At 37.2% G+C, this 19,188-nt stretch overlaps 1 protein-coding gene across 1 annotated transcript in view; it reads right to left on the reverse strand.

Annotated features, from left to right (window-relative positions):
* SRS2 (P-loop containing nucleoside triphosphate hydrolases superfamily protein) overlaps positions 1 to 11,915 on the reverse strand; it is a 37,637-nt gene extending 25,722 nt beyond the window's left edge. Inside the window, exons 1-12 of the mRNA XM_088962543.1 lie at positions 11,551 to 11,915; positions 10,730 to 11,465; positions 10,562 to 10,603; positions 10,330 to 10,493; positions 9,846 to 10,047; positions 9,209 to 9,265; positions 9,023 to 9,128; positions 8,809 to 8,942; positions 8,594 to 8,668; positions 8,260 to 8,385; positions 8,039 to 8,170; positions 7,874 to 7,957 (exon numbers count right to left, since the gene is read on the reverse strand). Coding sequence (XP_088818669.1) covers positions 7,874 to 7,957; positions 8,039 to 8,170; positions 8,260 to 8,385; positions 8,594 to 8,668; positions 8,809 to 8,942; positions 9,023 to 9,128; positions 9,209 to 9,265; positions 9,846 to 10,047; positions 10,330 to 10,493; positions 10,562 to 10,603; positions 10,730 to 11,465; positions 11,551 to 11,711 — 2,019 coding nt within the window. The 5' untranslated portion in view covers positions 11,712 to 11,915. The remainder of the gene's footprint in view (positions 1 to 7,873; positions 7,958 to 8,038; positions 8,171 to 8,259; positions 8,386 to 8,593; positions 8,669 to 8,808; positions 8,943 to 9,022; positions 9,129 to 9,208; positions 9,266 to 9,845; positions 10,048 to 10,329; positions 10,494 to 10,561; positions 10,604 to 10,729; positions 11,466 to 11,550) is intronic.
* Between the last annotated feature and the right edge of the window lie 7,273 nt (positions 11,916 to 19,188).

A 19,188-nucleotide genomic window follows, 5' to 3' on the forward strand; every position in this document is an offset into this window, starting at 1 on the left:
CACCCCACTCCTCCTTTATTAGCTTTCAGGTGAGTCCATTCACTCTTCCTAGGCAAATTCCTCTTCCCGCCCTTCTCCTTCGTTCACACCTCTCCTACCATCTCCCAGTGCTTTCCTTTATTACATTCTTCCCTCTTATTCCTTTTGAATTGTTCAATTGCCTTTCTAACCACCCTCTCCCCATCCAAGAAGAATAATCCAAGTGATTTTCCTACCTCCACTTGTCTTTCCATGAATTATTCAATCTCCGCCCTCCCTTCAGCAGTATTTTCTTTGCCAAAAAAAAATCCCCTCTTCCAAAACCTTCTGTCACCTCACCACCCTCCTTTAATTCCTCTGCCCCCTTCCTACTAACATCCACTTCTCCCCTTGCAGCCCCAATCCCTACACTTCCCTGTTAATGAAAATCTTCTCTTTCGACTATGCACTCTAGCGTTGTTCATTTTTCAGAATGTCAATTGTCCAAGTAAATGTTTCCTAGGAAACACTTACCCAAGTAAGTTCACTTACTTATCTTCTTTTAATTCCCAGGCAAGTTGTATAATGACTTATTAAACCATAAAAAGCCAATGTTAGATTGGGCAAACATGTCCCATTATGTTTTGCAAACTTTCCCCGCATGTGGGAATTTTACTTACCCACTTGGGAAATGGAAATCACTTACTTGAAAACAACTTTACCAGGGGGCCCAGAGCTTACCAAAAAAGAGCATTGTAAAGATGGTCGATGGAAATCACTTTCCCATTGACCAATTGTCTCCCTCCTATTTCCAGAAAAACAAACAATTTCCCCAATATACTCAAGTCTGTCACACTCCCCATGTGGCTTCCTCTTCAAATAGTTTCCCCAACTAGCCCTTTCAACTCCCCTTCTCCGAATATCCTCTTCAATATTGGAGACTATCAGCCCAGACAAAGAGGGAAGAAGAACTGAACTTACTTGGTGTTTAGTTGTTCAACTGTCTCAAAGGTCTTCAATCCAGGAGGGTATCTTTCCACACCTTGCAACTTAGCCTCCAAACTTCCGTAAGTGACACTGGCTAAGATATCATCGCCACATGAAGAAATGTTCTCAACTTCAACTTGATTTTCTAGCAAATGGGCTTCGACCAGTTATCCTCCTTGTGGTCTGAAAACGCTTTTTATCTAGATTGCCTTTCAAGCCACCTGAACATTCTCTTGTTGAGCATCTTCTATCTAATAAGAATCATTCACTGTCGCCTTCATCTTCCTTCCTCAAGTTTGTGAGATTTTCTTATCTTTTTCGAACATTGTTACAACCAACACCCATTCATCCTTCACAATCCCCAACCTTCTACAATTATTATCCCCTTTTGGACCCTCAATCTCAACATAACTCAACTTATTTCCCAAAAATGCCCCTCATAAATTACAACTTATTTCTCTAGTCCTTGTTCTTTAACCTCCTTGTTCTTTTGAAAAAGTGAATCCACAATCCCCAAAAATGCCCCTTTAAGCTCCTTATTCTTTTGAAAAAGTGGATCCACCCCTTAAATCCCTCTTACTTTCACCAACTAACAATTATTGCTTCCCCCTTCTCCCCCACATCTTGCCCGACTGTTGGTCTTCCACCACTTTGCATGACTCACCCACCACCTATCTTCCATAAAAACCCCCCAACCCCACTCCCACTCCCACCACATCATCCTCTCTCTCCCCTCTAATATTGCCACCTCAACTTCTTCCTCCATACAACTCTCCAAATACCTCTCTTCCTCCAACTTTTGCTTAGCTAATTAGCTCTGAAGCCAATGTGACCTTCAACACCCACCCTTCACGATGTTTCCTTCCTCACCCCTTTACCAACATTGTCTCTTGCTCCACTCGTTCACATTCTCCTCTACTCTAAGAAAGGTCTCATCTTCCCCTCAACCAGAATCATCAATGAATACTAATGTAACCATTTCTGGTCACGTACCAATTTTTTGTGATGTATCAATTTTTTTGGCTAAGTACCTCGTCATTTGACCTAGTGGTGAAGTGCCTGGTGGTGAGCTACTTGGTGGTGAGCTACCTAGTGACGAGATCCCTGGTGGAGAGCTACCTGGCACTTCACCACTAGGTCAAATGACAAGGTACTTAGCCAAAAAAATTGGTATGTGACCAGAAACAGTTACATCAATTGGCGCCGTCTGTGGGATTTTGTTCTCTGGCGGCCTCCCGGGTTGATGCCCGAGCTGCTGCTGAGGTGCATCCTGCTATGATTGATCCTCCGATGATCATGTGGATTGTTCCCCAAACTGGTCTTTCCTCCGAGGGTTGCTTCTACGGTTCGGCTGGTCGGCTGCTGGACTCGAAAGCATCTCTGTTTTGCTCTCCCTGTCGACCAGTCTTATGACCATTATTATTATTATTATGTTGTACAAAATTTCGTAGGTACCCGCGACGGATAAGCTCCTCTCTCGTCGTGGAGATTATTATAATGTCCGGTGCTATGACCGTGGTCCCTATGGAAGCTGCAGTACAAGTTTTTATTCCTCTTGTTCAGGTTTCCCTTCAAACGAGGTGGCCGCTTCACATACGAGGCGTCTTTGATCGTCATTAAGATCTCGGCCCGCTTTGCGTTTAAGGGCGTGTAATCCGCCCGACCTGCTAAGGGAGCTCGAAACAGCTGGCTTGGCTTCGGCCCCCAAGCTAGGTCTCTCTTTCTCTTGTCATCTGAGTTGGAGGGCTCGCCTTCCCTCTTCCATTTTTCAATCCCGCCTTCAATCCTTTGGTTGATTTCCTCCTCTGTTCTTATGAATTTATCCGCGAGCTTGAGGAACTCGGCTACGGTCGCGGGTTGGTTGACTACCATGTGCCACCTGAACTCCTTATGTGTCACACCCCTCTTGGCTGCCGCAAACTGTACCGCGGGGTCTAGGCGCGGTATCTGCAAGCATGCGTCATTGAACTGTTTGATATAGCCCCGGATGGATTCTCCTTCCTTCTGGACTATTCTGAGGAGGCTCTCCTCGATGCGGGGGCACCGCTTGCTGGTAACAAAGTGTGCGGTGAAGACCTGTACGAACTGGGTCCAGCTTCTTATCGACCCGGGGGCCAAATTCCTGTACCAGGTGCGGGCTACTCCCCTGAAGGTTGTAGTGAACGCCACACACATACAAGACTCACTGGCCCTTGCTAGGTGCATTTGGGACTAGAAAGCATCGACATGGTCATTGGGGTCAAAAGACCCGTCATACTTGTCTAAAGGAGGGAGTTTGAAATTCTTGGGCATGGGGACTACAAGGAGTTCCGATGACAGGGGGAAGGGACTGAAAGAATAGGGGCAACTTTTACCTCGTCCGAGCTTGTTTCTTCTTTACCTCAGAGCTCGGGCAAGATGCAGGTGGTTGTTCGGCGACTTAGTCGACGTCTTCGCTGCTGCTTAGAGGGCCTGGTGTTGGCGCTACTTGCCTCGGTGTTGCCGAGGTTGATCAACTCGGACTACTGGTAGTCCGCTGCCAGGACGCCGAACTAGTTCTCTGTGAGCGAGAGCTCGAACTGAGAGTGCCGAGGTGCTGACTTGACTGGCAAGGAGGTTCCTGATCCGCCGGCGAGTTGCAAGGCAGGGGTGATTAGTCTTTCCCTCCTGCCCGGGGATGAGGCCTAGTTCTTGGAGGGGTCCTGGAGTCAAGAGACTCCTCCTTAGTGAAGGCGCCCGCCCTGAGCGGAGGGCTTGGCCAGCTTTGGATTAGGGTGCCAAGGTGGGAGTTGTGGTTGGTTCAAAGGCAGTTGGGGGAACTACTGTTGATAGTGATACTGGGAAATGTGGTGCAGTACTTGCTGCTGATGGAGTTGATGTTGCTGGAATTGCTGCATTTGGGCTTGCATTGCCCGCATGCACTGCATCAAGTCATTGAATTGGTTTTGGCTAGTCGTTAGAGGGACAACAGTAAGTTCAACGAAAGTTGTCTCAATAGGGAGGGGAAGGGGAACATTCACAGGTGCCACCATGCTTGGTGCATTGAGGCTAGGGATTCCGACCGTTGAGAGGGGGACAGTGAACTGTCCGATGCATACAGTGGCGGGCTGAGGGTGTTCCCCTACAGCATTCAAGTCGGCATTGTGCCTGTTGCTACTGGAGGAAGCCATAGAAGCTAAAGTTTCTTTGTGAGAGAGAGTTAAAGGATTAGGGAGGCCTTTTGAAAGTTTCCCACAAACGGCGCCAATTGATGTAACCGTTTCTGGTCACGTACCAATTTTTTGTGATGTATCAATTTTTTTGGCTAAGTACCTTGTCATTTGACCTAGTGGTGAAGTGCCTAGTGGTGAGCTACTTGGTGACGAGCTCCCTAGTGGTGAGCTACCTGGTGACGAGCTCCCTGTTGGTGAGCTACCTAGCGACGAGCTCCCTGGTGGTGAGCTACCTGGTGACGAGCTCCCTGGTGGTGAGCTACCTGGTGACGAGCTACTTGGTGACAAGCTCCGTGGTGGTGAGCTACTTGGTGATGAGCTCCCAGGTAGCTCACCACAAGGGAGCTCGTTACCAAGTAGCTCACCACCAGGGAGCTTGTCACCAGGTAGCTCACCACCAGGGAGCTCGTCACCAGATAGCTCACCACCAGGGAGCTTGTCACCAGGTAGCTCACCACCAGGAAGCTCGTCACTAGGTAGCTCACCACTAGGGAGCTCGTCACCAAGTAGCTCACCACCAGGGAGCTCGTCACCAGGTAGCTCACCACCAGGGAGCCCGTCACCAAGTAGCTCACCACTAGGGAACTCGTCACCAAGTAGCTCACCACCAGGCACTTCACCACTAGGTCAAATGACGAGGTACTTAGCCAAAAAAATTGACACATCACAAAAAATTGGTACGTGACTAGAAACGGTTACATCAAATACCTTTCCCAAGCACAAATAAGGCCAAGACTATATGGAATGGCTAAATGGCTACCACCTCAATCATCCTTGCCAGGTCCAACTCCCACAATCTATTCTTATCATTAATCTTCAAAAAGTTGTCACAATGATTTCCCACTTCTTCGGAACTCAGAAGTCAATAAGCTCCAAGCATGCAAAGGAATACTTGCCACCCCAATCCAAACCATGTGTCTTCTCCTATTTGCATAGACTTCCCTTACCGCCAAGTACCACCAATCTAATCTCAACTCAAATTCTCTCTTCTTTGAACTTTTAGTCTCTAAAACCCACTCCGCATACTGTTTGTTATGGAACATAAACAATAACTAACCAAACTCACCTGTAAAACTCTCATTATTCCCTCCATTTTCCCTACCTATCTAACATCCACAAATTGTAGTGAGGTGTTGTATTGGAGTATAGTGTCCACTTGTTGCAAGATTTTAATCAAATTTTTTGGGGTTTGAGGTTTTTGGTTGTTGGGATGAGTAGGTTACTGGTCTTTCAATTTGGAGGTCAGGATTTGGTTGTGCAACTATGGTTATTTGTAAGGTCTATTTGGCGACTAGTGACTACTTCTCAGTTTGGATTTGGTGAGTTTTGTTTGTTGGGGTTTTTCTTTGGTTGTAAAGATCTGAGATTCATGTTGGAATGCAGTAGGGTGTAGTAGTCTTCTTTTTTCTTCAGGGTGACCTCTGGTCACCTTTCTATGTAATCTATTTTTTCCCAAGTTGATAGGATTTTACATTCCAAGAAATAAAGTGATGTTGAAAAGGTCCATTTATGTGCTGAAATAGTCGCCAAGATCTTGGCCCAAGAGGTTCAGAAATGTTGTTCAATCCCAAGTTGATCAACCCTTTTACCAAAAAATAAGAGTAACCGATTGCTGCACATATTATTTTTTTGTAAGTAGATAGCCTCACATATTGTTTATGTAGATGGTATTGTAGTTATGAGTAATCATCCTCAGGAAATAACAAAATGAATTTGTTTCTTTTTTGCAGTTCACCTTAAAAACTCATTCTAGGGAACTTTTCATTTCCAAACAGAAATGTCCTTAGTTTGTTAATACAAGCAAGTTCAGAGTTAAGATTGTGGAAACTCCTATTAACCATAACCACAATTTTTTATCAGTAACTCAGAAGGAATATCATTACACTTATGAGCAGACATAAGAACAAGAAGTTGTGGAGTAAACAAATAGACTTGACAATGTCTAAATCCCCCCACAGAATTCAAACGAGCCCAAAACATAGGTTGTCTCTGAACCCCTTGCTTAGCTAGACCATCTGCCAAGATGTTTGCAAACCTTCTAACCCAATTAACTTGAATGAGCATGTCCTTTGAGAGCCAGTTGAACCGTCTGAGATCATTCCTTAGATGCCAAGACACCCCTTCCCCCTTCTTTAACCAGTCCACAACTATTCTGGAATCACCTTCAACAATTAACCTTTTGAAACCCAATTCTTTGGCTTTATCAACCCCAAAAACAGCTGCAAAGAATTCTGTTGTAACAACATCATCACCTTGCTCAATTGGACCTGAGAAAAAGGCATGTATCTTTCCTTCTTCATCCCTTATTACCCCTCCAATTCTGGATCAGTCTGGATTGCCCACACAACTCCCATCAAAGTTCAGGTTCATGAGGAGATCATTCCACAGCTATCATCTGTCTTCTAGAGGATGAGTCAGCAATAGACCCACAAGACCTAAAGAAACCACCGACCTTAAAATCGGAGAAGAGTTTAACCTAATCACAATTGATGACTAGGAAAAAAACTAGCTGAAGATAAGGATAGTGATTAACTGAGCATTACACTTTGTATAATTTCACATTTTGACTATACGCATCTTATATATTTAGCATAGTCAACCAATAAACACATCAGGCAGCGGTTCCATATATAGAAGTCACTAAAAGGATTTTAGCCAATCTGAAAGATACTCTAGGTATGGGAATTTTATATCCAATCATGAGCATCTAAAAGTGGAAGCTTTATGGATGCTAACTAGGCAAGCAAACTGATGATACATGCACAATATCTAGAAATTGCACCTTTATTGGAGGTAGTGTTCTAGCACACAAGGTACAAGGTGAGGTGTAGGCCCAGATGAAGCAAGGCAATTTTTTAAAATATTCAAAAAAAAAAGCATTAATATATGAAAGGAGTGGAAAACCTTAATTTTAAAAGAAATTAAATGTTTTAAACAGCATATTAGCTCAAATTAAAATGGGTGAGAACAACATATAAGACAAATTCAAGGTACAAACAAAACCAAAAAGATGTAGCAAGGTGCCTCAAGCACTCAACAATTCAATCATGTGAAACTCTAGCATGTTTGTCAATATCCTATTTGCATTGCTTCTACAAGAATGTTTGTATGTGTGTATTTTTTTTCTTGAGGAATTTGTTGCTCTTTGGTGAAAATTTTGCTATCTAAGATCCTATCAGCAATGACTAAAGTTCCAGGTATTCAAAAGGTTTGTTTTCCATTCTTTTAAAAGTTAATAGACCATTACAAGGCTGTAAAACACATAAAGAATGTGGGGAAAAAAAAACTTATAAAAGGGGAATGCACAGGCCAAGGCACAAGGCACGTTCTCATGCTTGTCAACCCAAGATTTTGCCATTGCAAAAAGCAATGGCCCCTAGGTTGTTCCTGAGTCCAAAACTAAGATGGACCAGACCACCCCGACTAACCAGATCAGCTTTTGGCCCAGGTCTTAACTTTTAAGATTTTGACTTTCTCATTAGAAGATAATAAATACAGTACAACCCCAACTCAACAGAGAACTGAGAAATTTAATAATCATGAAAAAATGGCATAGAAAATATGTGACCAGCATATGTAACTAATATAGACAAGTTCATATGTATAATCATTTTCATCAAGATTTCCCACAGCCAGAAAATATGCAAATAGGTTCTTCTAATGTGTGAACGCTTGCTTAATGCAACCATGTCAAGGTAAGAAATCCCCACAAACTGAAAAATAAGGATGCCATAAACCTTTTTCCTATAGAAGGCAACACCATGAACATTAAATGGTATTTTCCTACTGCGGAAGGCTATTTGGAATACTTTCCCAGAGACCTGCAGAAGATGAGAAGGTAGATTGGTCATTAGACATCCCATTAGTAATTCATGAATATTAGGAATTGGTTAACACCTTACCTGCCTCCGATAAAGAATTGCTATACTCCCGAAGGAACACTTAGCATCTGAACCATTAGAGACAATTTCCATGATTTTATCAACGACAAATGCACACTGTGCATCTTCATTGTGGCATTCCTTGACAATTACCTGAACATTGTCAAGCAGACCATGCATTTACATAAGCAGTTAAAACTTAAAAGTAGAAAGTTAAAAATAAACCTCATTAGCAAAAATACCTTACAACCAGAAGAATTATCAGTAGTAACTTGTTTTAGTTGGCACCGTTTTACATTATTACGGATAAGCGATGATGCAGCCTCAACAATATATTGTGTGGAGCGATAGTTTTTAGTTAACCGAATCTGAAACCATCAGGACAAAAAATTGAAAATATATGGGCCAAACATGATGGAGTCAAATAGTTAGTTGATAGAGTCATCACTGTTAAATATCTACATCTATATCTATATCTATATCTATATCTATATCTATATCTATATCTATATCTGTATCTGTATCTGTATCTATATCTATATCTATATCTATCTATCTATCATAAGAAATAAATACCTCTTTGTGTCTAGGGAAATCCTTACGAAATGAATCAAAGCCAGAAACATCAGCCCCATTGAAACTGAAAATGGACTGCAATAAGATACACAACCAATTGGACTTCAGAATGCTCCTTAAGTAAATAACAAATGCTGCCAAAAGAAAAAATAATAATAATAAGATTATGCCAAAAGATTTCTTCCATTCAATATTCAACAAGAAAAAGGAAGCACCTGATCCTCATCACCAACAATTGTAATGCAGTTATGAGATGCAAGAATCCTCAAGAGTTTATATTGCATTGCACTTGTATCCTGAAACTCATCTATTACCAGGGCTTTCCATGCATTTTGGCACTCACAGTAAACTGAAATTTGCAAAATATTTGTCAAGACAACAGACAATTATGAAGTAGAATGGTCCAATAAATCTACAGACTATAATAACCTTCAGGAAAGTCAGTAAGCAGCTCCACTGAACAGCTGATTAAGTCATGGTAGTCCAAAGCGTTACAGGATTTCAAGATGTCACTGTAGTTCCCAAGAATTGCTGCCTGATTCAAATGTAGAGATATGAAATTTTGAAAATATTAAGAAAGTCAGTATACATTCTAGCGATATAATATCAACTTACTCCAATCTCATCACCCAGTTTTCGGCACTCTGAAGGAGTTCTACCAGAAGCTTTAGCCTGAAATGAAGTTCATTTACCAGATTTAGCACTAAAACAGTATAGATATGCAGAACCTCCATGACCAGACACCTTCAGTATACTACCAGGAGGTATAAATAGAAATAGAAAAGAAGAAAAGAAAAGATGACTCTTCATTACTTCCTATCTGCAACATTGGCATATTGAAATGTTTTTGGCCTATTACGAGTCTAATGTATTTAACACTTTTTGAATATCCTGTACGATAAGGAACTTGAGAAAATAGAAAGAACTATGCCCCCTTTTATACCATCCCCCTATCTGCAACATTGGCATATTGACTGGGAAGATAATTTGAAGAACTATGCCCCCTTTAATTGTTTAACCTATCATAGCGCAGGATTCTAACATGGTTACATGCTTTAAGTCCACAAAACCAAACACTTAAAATGGACGAAAACAATGATCACAAGGAGAAGTTCAGTAAGATTAACAGTCCAGGGGAAGGAAAAAAGTCTTATCATAAGTACTTAAGAAGGGAGTCTGAACTAGTATAAATCCACATAATTTCCATCCAGGCATAAATAGCAATAAGAAGTATAGAAGTAACATTACTTACCTGAGTCAAAAACTTCTGCCATTTTTTTGACCTACCCTTACAATATTCTAAACCACTTGAATCTTCATTAAGTTCCCAAGAAACAAGATTTTGTTCATTTTGTTCATTCTTTCGTGCATTTTCCAATAATCGCACCGCCTCAATGATTGCTCGCCTCTGTTGCCCATGGCCATATACTAGGAACTCGGATGTGCGCCCCAACCTGCACACAAGTTAACAAATTAGTAGTTGTGTAATTGCCATATCAGCTGAGAAAAGCAAAGTTAAACAGCATTAGAGCAGTTGGTGAGAAGTTTTTTTACAGTACAGAAAATAACCATAAAATATTCTTCTAAGGGCAACAGAATCTAAGAAAATAGAATATATAACTGTAACCACTCATGTTAATGTCGAACAAAAAAACATTATTCAAAATTTAAAGATTCAAGTTTTTTGTGCGTAAAAAATTTAGAACTCTCAATTATCATTGACAAAATATGCATACTTCTCTGCATGTGAACGACAAAGTTGCAAACAGAACGAATGGAACGTGCTGATCATAAGCTCCTTTGCAACTGATTTCCCAGTCACTGCTCCAATCCGATCCCTCATCTCAGATGCAGCTGCCGTTGTAAAAGTCATGGCGAGAATATGTGATGCTCCAATACCCTAAAAATACAGGAAGGGACAGTGGATCAAATTTATAATAAAATCCAAGGAGTTTAATGTGTCATTACCTCATTTAGCAGTGTCAACACTCGCCCAACCATAGTTGAAGTCTGAAACCAAAAACAAGAAATGAAGTCCATGCTTACATGCAATAGAAAATTTTACAAAAAAAAAAAAAAAAGTAAACAGAAATTAACAGATGTTAGAAATGGATCTCGTCCCATTAAAACGCGTACCTTTCCACTTCCTGGACCTGCAATGATCATTAAAGGAACTGAAACATCACTTAGAGCAGCTTCCTGTTGTTTGTCATTAAGACCCCGCAAATACTCGAAATATGCTTGCGGCAAGCCCTCACTCTCGACGTCCGGAGAAGCATTTATCCCATCTGCTTCTGCTTCTGCTTCAACCCTTAACACTCCCTTAGTTTTATCACTGGAAGTGTTCTCATTGGATTGCCTCCCCACAAGATGATCGCTACAAGCATCCTGTTTTTCTTTCTCTATTGTAGCAGACTCTAAACTGCTTTGATAACCCGCTCTATTCTCATTGGACTGACTTTCCACGGGAATATTGTTACATAGGTGCTGCTTCTGTAATTTTTCCGCTGACCTCTGCTCGCATAATGCATCAATCTCCTTCAAGACAATCTCGTCGATATCATCATCAAGAACACTAGTCGAACAGAAAGCATCGCTTAATTTACAGCTTTCGAGTTGCTTATCCGGGGTGATAACAGATATCATCACAACCCCATCTTCCTTGGAAACCTCCTGGACCCCGGTACCAAATTGCGCATGTTCAATAGCGCTCTTGATGGATATCCTTTCAGGGCATGATCTAATGAACTTGTCGCTTGTTAATCGGGCTCCCTTTATCGGAATTGGGGAAGGGGTGTTTACGGGTATCTCTGCAAGGGGAAGTCTGGAGTTGCTAGACGCCGGAGCCATCGGATGCAAACTGTGCGCCTCCCTATTGATGAAAGCAGAAATTAATCAAAACATTCAAATGTAGATTAGAACTAAGGATTGAGAAATGAGAGAGTAGGTTGACTAACTTTCCAGGTGTTCGGAATGGGATAGTTGCGACATTGCGGGGCCTCTTGCGAGCGAGAAGTGCCTTGGCGGCCCTGAAATTCTGCGATATTCGAGTTTTTTGTTCAGCTGTAAGTCCTTCGCTGGGCAGTGGCAGCGTCTCGGACGCATTTTCCTTGCTCATTCTTTGTTCCAGAGTGATGGTGAGGTCCGCAAATCCACCCAGATGAGACGAACCATCCCTTTCGTGCTTGATTTAAAGCAGCCTGTTACCATTTCTAGCCCTAGGCGACGCGGAAGAAGCCATTCCTCGTTGTTTCGAGCGGAGCGAGTTGACACTTTTTCTCTTCGCGCCCTTTCTTCTACTTTTAAATGAAGCGTCTTGAGCACGTTTCAATCCATGAGGCTACTGACAATTATAAAAACCTACCCTTAAATTATAAAGACCCCGTGTACTATGGTTCTGTGACAAAGACCCTCCTATACTATGACCGTGAGACAAAGACCCCCTTCTTTTAGCCTTCTGTTGAAAAAGGCTGTTATAATATTTTTTAATTCCCACATTACCCATGTAATAACTATTTAGGCAAGGGAGAAAAACACTGTTCGTCCTCCCCAACCTCACGATACACGAACAACAGTGGCAATAATCCCCTATACCTCGGATTCCTTCACATTTCTCTCTCCCCCGATCTCTCTTCTTCCCCTTCTTCATCATCTACCACCACAACAATGTCACCATTTTGCATGCCATTTGCATCAATAATATCCAAGTCCTCGCCCCAATCACCATCAGCAGCCTCTTCATCATCTTCCTCTGCACCCATTCATGCATTATCCATCCCACCCTCAAAGACACCTTTCATAGCCCTCAACAAGGGCCAATCTCCTCCACAAAGAATAGGTGATGGAGGCATCAAAAGCGGTAGTACTCTCCCCTCTGACAAGGTTGGAACATCATCTCCTAATTCAGCTATAAGATGTTCAGCAACATCTTTGATACCATGGACAACAACAGTAACATATGCAAGGGGCAAATGGCCAGCATTCTCCAAAATCTTGACACACTCCTTGACATCACCCAAGTACAGGGCATTATGAAATTGGCCCATAACATCATGTACGTTTTCCTTTTCTGATTTGTTGTTTCTTTATATTACCTTTTTTCACCTCCATCTCACTTTGTCCCTAGTTGAAGTCTTGAAGATATAATCAAAGGGTACCAGTAAAAACCCACTTTCCTACATTTCTTTTGATGTACTGCGATCTGACTACTCCCTACTAGAGGATGATTTGGCTTCCAGTCGGGCGGCAAGCTAAGCGATTCTACAAGAAAGGATCAGAGAACCTAGGCTGGCTAACCCAACGAGGTCGCTCCGATGCTTAAGTCAATAAATTGATGCGAGCTGAAAAGCTTTGAGAGCTTAGAGAGCTAGAGAGCTAGAGAGTATAAAAATTACATGTACCTTGCACCATTGGGGTTGGTGCCTTTATATAATGAATTAGTCATGGAGCTCACGAAAGAGCTCTGAGATATTCGAGGTGTGGAGATAGAGTTCGTTCCGCTTCCGAATGAACAATATACATGTAAGGCTTATCGTTCCACTTCCGACTCTGGCGAAGTCAAGATGAATCCTCATCGTAATCTCGGAAAAGTCAGAATCTATTAGCTCATTGTGATCTCGAGAGATTCGGGATTCGTTAGAGAGACCTCTGGAGTCAGTTACGTGGCGATTCGAGTTGTTGGTCCCGAGCTAGTACTTCAGTCTTTTAGTTCCAAACTGATTTGAATACCAAGGTGCCTCGAAGCCAAAGTGAACCTTATGCCGAGGTAGCCTTGCACCAAGGTGAGCCTTATGTCGAGGTGACTGAATACCCAAGCTCAATTATTGCAAACTAAACTTGGCAGGCTGAGTTGTCATCTCTTGGTCAGGTCGTGTCCACATGTCCCCTTATCTTTCACCGTGTTTTAGAATGTTAAAGGCGAATCTAGATTGTGCTGTTGTTTTGATTTCAATTTTCAGGTGTTTTTGGGCAATTTAGTTTTGAAAAGCTATTCTACACTGAGTTCCCGAATCTCTAGTGAAATATTTGAAGTTTGAAGGAGAAACTTGATAATTTGATATGTAAACTTTAGATTGAGTTATGCCTTTATTTGCTTTCTTGTAGGATTCGTGAGAATTTTGGATGAGCAGGAAGTAGATTGGTAATGACTTTTTTTGAACTTTTTTTGCTTTTGGCATGCTTGATCTTTGTTGTTGGTGTTTCTTTAATGGATAATATTCATTTCATTTATTTGTTATATTTTTATCTATGAATGAGATTGTCATACTAGTTAGTTGGATGGAAAAAGGGGGAAAAAAAGGTTAAATAGGTTTTAAGAAAAAAAGTGCAAAAAAAGAAAATAGAAAAAGTTTAGTGGGGTATTTTGGTAATTTAATGCATTTCATCATTTGACTTAACAGTCAAGGGGGGTCTTTGTCTCACGATCATAGTACATGGGGGTCTTTGTCACAAACCCCATAGTACAGGGGGTCTTTGTAATTCACCCTATCTTTTATTTCTAAAAAAGCCTTCCATAAAATTTTGAAAAAAAAAGAAAAACTGTAAGTCTACAACTGCTTCCCTTCCATAGTTCCATTATTGTCACAGTTCATTAAAAAAAGGAAAAATTCCCAATTAATACATTGTACTTTGGGCTAGTGCCACTTTGGTATCCAAATTTTAAAATGCAATAATTCAATACCCGAACTTTCAAAGCATGACAATCCAAAATCTGTTGTTAACTAATTGTTAACTAGTTGTTAAGTGACATTTAAGAAAGGCACAAATGTCATTTTAAGTGTCATCTAATTTTTTTATCAACTAATAGTCTTAAATATTTACCTCTTCTATTCAAAAAAATTGGGGTCACCAGAATGCCCACTCAAATGTGACCCCAACTTTCTTGAATGGAAAAGGCAAACATTTGGGACTGTTAATTTTTTATCAACATTTAGATGGTTTATAAAGAAAATTAATAGCAGTGACCAATTAACAACTAGTTAACGACAGGTATTGGATTGCCACATTTTAAAAGTTTGAGTATTTAATTGTTGCATTTTAAAATCCAGGGACCAAATTGGCACAAATCCCAAAGTACAGGATATTAATTGGGGATTTTCCCTAAACAAAATGATTGTTTCAATAACAGAGACTTAAAAAGTTACTAATCGTTAGGGCATCTTTCAATATAATCCAGATTTTTCCCTTTTAGACTTCAATCGATCATAATGATCTTACAAAATGAAATTACTCTTTTTAATCTGACATAAGGAACTTTTTAGTTAAAAATTAAAAGTCTGTTTTTTTTTTAAATATTTTAGTAAATCTCCACCTCAATTGATAAACATAAGATTAAATTGGGCATTTTCAAAAAAATAAACTAATGCATTAAGCCAATGTTTTTTATAGGGAGACGATTGAATGGAGGTAATTGCAGGATAAACTTCAAGCGATGTTTTTATTATTATCAAAAACTTTTGGGAGGTTTAGGTTTTTATATTTTACCCAAATAATTAAACCACCCTTAAGTTTTGATAAATCGACTAAGACTTATCCTATTGTTAAAAAATTACTTAAATATCATTAAATTTTCGAATAATAAACAAAATTCTCCTTGCCATTAACACACCGTTAGAGTCTGCTTGCATGTAATGCCACATGATTATTAGTGATTGCGCATATGAATAGTATTCATAGTTGGTAGGAATAGTTTTAAGTGATTTTTAAACGATATGGTAAATTTTAATCTGTTTGCTAAAAGGGTAGTTTAAGTATTTTACCCTTTTGAGTCCAATCATCTAGAATTTTAATGTTAGAAGCTGCATCTGATTGTCCAAGTGTAGGTTTATAACTACAAGCTTGGATATCAGAGTCCATATTTGCTAACTATAACACGTAGTTGGTTGGGTTAGCATGGCCGACAATGTGTTGTGGTCAGTAGATCCAAATTCTAAATATCCTTTTTAAAAAATATATATTGTGAAAATGCATTCTTTTACCATTCAAGTTTATTAATAATAAATGTGCATTTTATGATATTCATAAAGCAAATATGTGGGTTCATAGTTTCAACATTACCATTTTTTTTAATACATTGTATAATAGAAGGATCTAACTACATTGTAACCACAGATGGAAAGGTTGAAACTACCAATTCAAAATATTAAGATGGTAACGACGTATTGCTATGCCTCTCTTATGATAAGTGCCTTAGTAGATTGTTCACATCCAATGAAAAATTAAAAGAGTTTTAATTCAATTAAAGTGGAAGGAGTTCCACCTTGAATGCTGAAAGAGCATGGCATTAGATGCCACTACCCAATAGTCTTAAACCAAAGAGGTCACAAACATTAAGGGGCAAAAATCAGCCAAAGTATTAGCAAATGGTCTAATCACTAAAAGGGTTTTGGTGGAAGGACCTAATTGCAATTATCAAAAAATTAAGTTTTGTTAACAACAACTAGGTCAAACTCCATATTATCTATAAAATAGGAGTGGATTCGAGCTCGAGCCTCGTCGAGCTCACCTTGCCAAGGTAGTACAAGGCTCGAGCTTGGTTTGAGCTAGAACCTTGAGCTCCAACTCGGCTTGAGTTAAAAACTCGTAAGCTCAAGCTCGACTTGAGAAATAATATTTTATAAAAAAAATTATATATATAATATTTTTTATTTGATATTTAAAAAAATTAAGAATTATAATAATTAGTTATTATTATATATAAAAATGAAAATAATATATATATATATATATATATAGTTGTTCAAGCTCAGCTCGATTATAAAACAAGCATGTAAATTAGGCTCGAGCTCGGCTTGATTATTAAACGAGCCTATAAATTGGGCTCAAGCTCGGTTGAAACCGAACTGAACCAAGTTTTTTACGAACCGAGCTAGAATAGCTCGTAAAGAGCTCAGCTCGTGACCACCTCTACTATAAGGAGAGCATTTTATAGTGAAACTCAAAAAAAAGTCAAAACCCCTATTGACAGAGAACGCTATCACAATTATTTGGAGTCGCCCCCTTCTCCCTCTTTCCTTAATTTTTGTTGGTTCAAATTAAAGAAAGGTGAATTTGGGGCATTGATTTACTGATTGTTTCATGTGAAATATCTTAGAAACCAAACATTTGCAAGGTTGCACGACATAACCAAGGCAGTTTTTTTTTTTTTTGTCAACATTATTGGATTTGAAAGACAAAAGTTACATAATTTTATTTTATTTTAAATTAGGGTTTTATAAATCATCGGGAACATTGTCTTTGGTGATATCAAGATTCTTGTTACCCTAAATTAAAATTGGTAATATTAATATTAAAATTACTGATGTCAGTAATAATAATTATTAATATCGATAAGTAATATTAATGTTAATCACTGATTTTGGTATTTTTAATTAATTTCAAAATAAATGTACATTTAATTATATTATAGGATAAGTTAAGTAATTTTTGGTAATTTATCTTTGTTTTTGGTATATTGGGAAATATTAAATTATTGATTTCCATAAACTAACTTTCATGAATTTGGTAATTATTTTGAAATTACTGAAATTAAATATTCAAAATAATTTTCGAAAATTAAATTTGGTAATTTTCATTGGTTTTCGGAAAATTGGAAAGTCATTAAATTATTGATATTATTTTCAAAAACGATTCCAGTTCCAGTAATTTCGAAAAATTAATTGCAATATTGGGATTGATACTTAATGAAGATTTAAATTGAAGAAAATTAATACTATTCTCTTTCAAGATTATTACATGTTGTTAGTTAAAAATATTATTATCTGAATATATATATTTTTAAATTTGAATACTACTATACCTAAATTGTCAAATAAAGAAATAATTATAAAAATGATATAAAAAGAAACCACAAGAAATTATTAATAAATAAATTACCAAATAGATACCAAATAGTTATCAAAAATAGTAAAAAATTACCAATAATCTATCACATAATAAGTATAAAAAAATTATATATTTACCAAAAATAAACTGTTCATAATTAAATATTTAATAATAAAAATTAGCAAAAACAATGTTTGAATTTTGCTGATTGAATTGGTTTTGTTTAAATTTTTGGGTTTTGTACTTTGAATGTTACATAATGTTAGTTAAAAATGCTGTCATTTGAATTCTGCTTAATGAATTACTTTGGTTTAGATTTATAGATTTTGTGCTTTGAATATTGTTAGTTAAAAATTTTGTTACTCGATTTTTCTTTTATTTGATAACTGTTACAATTGAAATTATCAAATAATGTAACCATAAAATTTATCAAATAAATTATCAAAAAATGAGTAGAGATTATGACGACAATTACTTGAAATTATCAATAAATTACATATAATTATGATGATAATTACTTGAAATTACATGAAACTATCAAATAATTTACCAAGAATTATCAACTCTTAGTAAATAAATATAGTGAAAAAATTAGAACTCTCCAGAATTTAGTACAAATAGTATAAATATCAAAAACCATGAATTATCAAAAATAGTTTACCAAAATTTAAAATAAATTAATTAATACAAATTAACAGAAAATAGCTAAAAAATAAAAAATGAATTATCATAAAATATAGCCAATAATAAATTACCATTAATCAACATAAATTATCAGTATTTATAAAAATTACTTAAAATACATGAAAAGAAATTAGCACAAATTATATATTATTTAAATATTTAAATAACTAAATATTTTAATTAATGAAATATAACATAACTATATTTTAAACAGTTAAAATAATGAAATTATGTAATAATTTAAAAAATTTTCCTAAAACTAGAAAAATAATTATAACATAATATTCAAATTAATAACAATTTAATATTTTACAATTTTAATTAAAAATATGTAAAAATACTATAAATTATAATTTTAAGGATTATTTAATTCAATAAATAATTAATATTTTCAAGTTTAAATAATGAGATTATGTAAATAACTAATTTCACTTACATTAATTAACAATTCTATAAAATAACTATCAAAAAATAATATTTATTAATAATAATTTAAAAATCATAATCTATATTTATTATATTTTAATATATACTAAAATTAATATTTATTGTGTTTTAATTAATTTTTTATTGTTTTTTATAAATATATTTTCGGTAATTATGTATAAATCTATTTTTGTTTTTATTTAATAGTAATTTTTTAATAACTATTGGAGATTAAACTACTCTTGTTTAACTTTTAAAGTTTAATTTGTTGTATTTATTGTATTTATTGTATTTTTATTATCTACATATTTTCAATATTTGTGTATTTTCGCAATAAATCTTCAATAATTATTGAAGATTAAACTATTATTATTTATTAGAGACATTTAACTATTAATTTAGTTGAAATTAGGAGTGTTCATGGATTGGTTCTGTTTGGTTGTAGGTTGTTTGGCCAATCAAATCAACCCAGTCAGGTTGGGGAGTTGGTCACTCGAACTTGACTAACCATTAGTGAAAATTGGACAACTTGGGTTGTATCAATTTGGCTCGTTTTTCGGTTTGGTCGATCGGTTCAAAAGATTTAAACTGAAAATTTTAAATTTAAATTTAAAAATTGTTGTAGCATTATTAAAAAATAAAACTTTAAAATTAAATTTATG

Source organism: Nelumbo lutea, chromosome 1 (genome assembly GCF_056320005.1).
Source record: "Nelumbo lutea isolate HS-2025 chromosome 1, American lotus-T2T, whole genome shotgun sequence".
Taxonomy (NCBI): Eukaryota; Viridiplantae; Streptophyta; class Magnoliopsida; order Proteales; family Nelumbonaceae; genus Nelumbo; species Nelumbo lutea.